The sequence below is a fragment of the Orycteropus afer genome, unplaced genomic scaffold, assembly GCF_000298275.1.
Source record: "Orycteropus afer afer isolate SDZICR_OR568_19922 unplaced genomic scaffold, OryAfe1.0 scaffold00010, whole genome shotgun sequence".
In the NCBI taxonomy this organism is placed as follows: domain Eukaryota; kingdom Metazoa; phylum Chordata; class Mammalia; order Tubulidentata; family Orycteropodidae; genus Orycteropus; species Orycteropus afer.
Window position 1 is genome coordinate 1,219,220 of NW_006921597.1, and position 1,649 is coordinate 1,220,868.

Consider the following 1,649-nt stretch of genomic DNA (forward strand, 5'->3'; position numbering starts at 1 on the left):
ATATTTGTCTGGGGAAAAAAGAGAGAGAGAGAGAGAGAGAGAGCTTTTTGAGTACATCTGCCTTGTAAGTTGCACTTTCTTAAAGAACACAGTAGTATGGATCAGTGGAATCCCAGAACCTGATGGGACCTTGGAGACCTTTGCAGAAACCTCCCTCTTGCTCTTTCTCTCTCCCCTATTTGCAGAAGTCTTGGTATCTGTCCCCTGGTCGAGATGGGTGACTGGAGCTTCCTGGGAGAGTTCCTGGAAGAAGTACACAAGCACTCCACGGTGATCGGCAAGGTCTGGCTCACTGTCCTCTTCATCTTCCGCATGCTTGTGCTGGGTACAGCTGCTGAGTCTTCCTGGGGGGATGAGCAGGCTGATTTCCAGTGTGACACGATGCAGCCAGGTTGTGAGAACGTCTGCTACGACCAAGCCTTCCCCATCTCCCACATTCGCTACTGGGTGCTGCAGATCATCTTTGTCTCCACACCGTCTCTGGTGTACATGGGCCATGCCATGCACATGGTGCGCATGCAGGAGAAGCGGAAGTTAAGGGAGGCCGAGAGGGCCAAAGAGGTCCAGGGTGCTGGCTCTTATGAGTACCCCGTGGCTGAGAAGACAGAGCTGTCCTGCTGGGAAGAAGTGAACGGAAAGATTGTCCTCCAGGGAACTCTGCTCAACACCTACGTCTGCAGCATCCTGATCCGCACCACCATGGAAGTGGCCTTCATTGTGGGCCAGTACCTCCTCTACGGGATCTTCCTAGACACACTCCACGTCTGCCGCAGGAGTCCCTGCCCCCACCCCGTCAACTGTTACGTATCCCGGCCCACGGAAAAGAATGTCTTCATTGTCTTTATGTTGGCTGTGGCCGGACTGTCTCTCTTCCTCAGCTTGGCTGAACTCTACCACCTGGGCTGGAAGAAGATCAGACAGCGGTTTGTCAAATCACAGCACAGTATGACCAAGTCTCAGCTTCCTGGCCCTTCAGCAGGCATGGCCCAGAGCTGCACACCACCCCCTGACTTCAATCAGTGCCTGGAGAATGGCCCCGGAGGGAAGTTTTTCAACCCTTTCAGTAACAAGATGGCTTCCCAGCAGAACACAGACAACTTGGCCACTGAGCAAGTGCGAGGACAGGAGGAGATTCCGGGGGAGGGTTTCATCCACATCAGTTATGCCCAGAGCCCGGAGGTGCCCAATGGAGTCTCCCCAGGTCACCGCCTCCCCCATGGCTACCATAGTGACAAGCGCCGCCTCAGCAAGGCCAGTAGCAAGGCCAGATCAGATGACCTCTCAGTGTGACCCTCTAGTGTGGGGGAACCAGAACCAGATGGGAACAAAGAAGGGTCCCAGAGGGAAGATATGTCCCTTCTGATTCCATGCTCTCTCATTCTCATCACTCCTTTGCTCCTCTCAGTCCCCTGGTCTCAATGACATTGCTCCTTTATTCCAGAAGTTATGACCAGGGCTCCACGAGTGAAGTCAGAGACACAGGTACCCACCCAGGCTGTGGTGCTCTCCTCATCCTCTACCCAGGATACTCAGCAAGGCTTTTTCAGATTACTCAATGAATAGGGTAGAAGAACGGAAGGGAAGCTTGCGAACTATGGTCTGTGAGGTATAGCTGGAGAGATAGAATAACCCTCTACTTATCAGCAGTG

The 1,649-nt window shown here is 53.4% G+C and overlaps 1 protein-coding gene across 1 annotated transcript; it reads left to right on the forward strand.

Annotated features, from left to right (window-relative positions):
* The first annotated feature begins 213 nt into the window (after window positions 1-213).
* GJA5 (gap junction protein alpha 5) lies at window positions 214-1,290 on the forward strand. The gene has a single exon (XM_007948354.1). It carries the CDS (start codon window positions 214-216, stop codon window positions 1,288-1,290), a length of 1,077 nt encoding a protein of 358 aa, XP_007946545.1.
* The last annotated feature ends 359 nt before the right edge of the window (window positions 1,291-1,649 follow it).

Coding starts and splice junctions, on each gene's coding strand:
- GJA5 (XM_007948354.1), top strand. CDS start 214: ATGGGTGACTGGAGCTTCCTGGGAGAGTTCCTGGAAGAAGTACACAAG.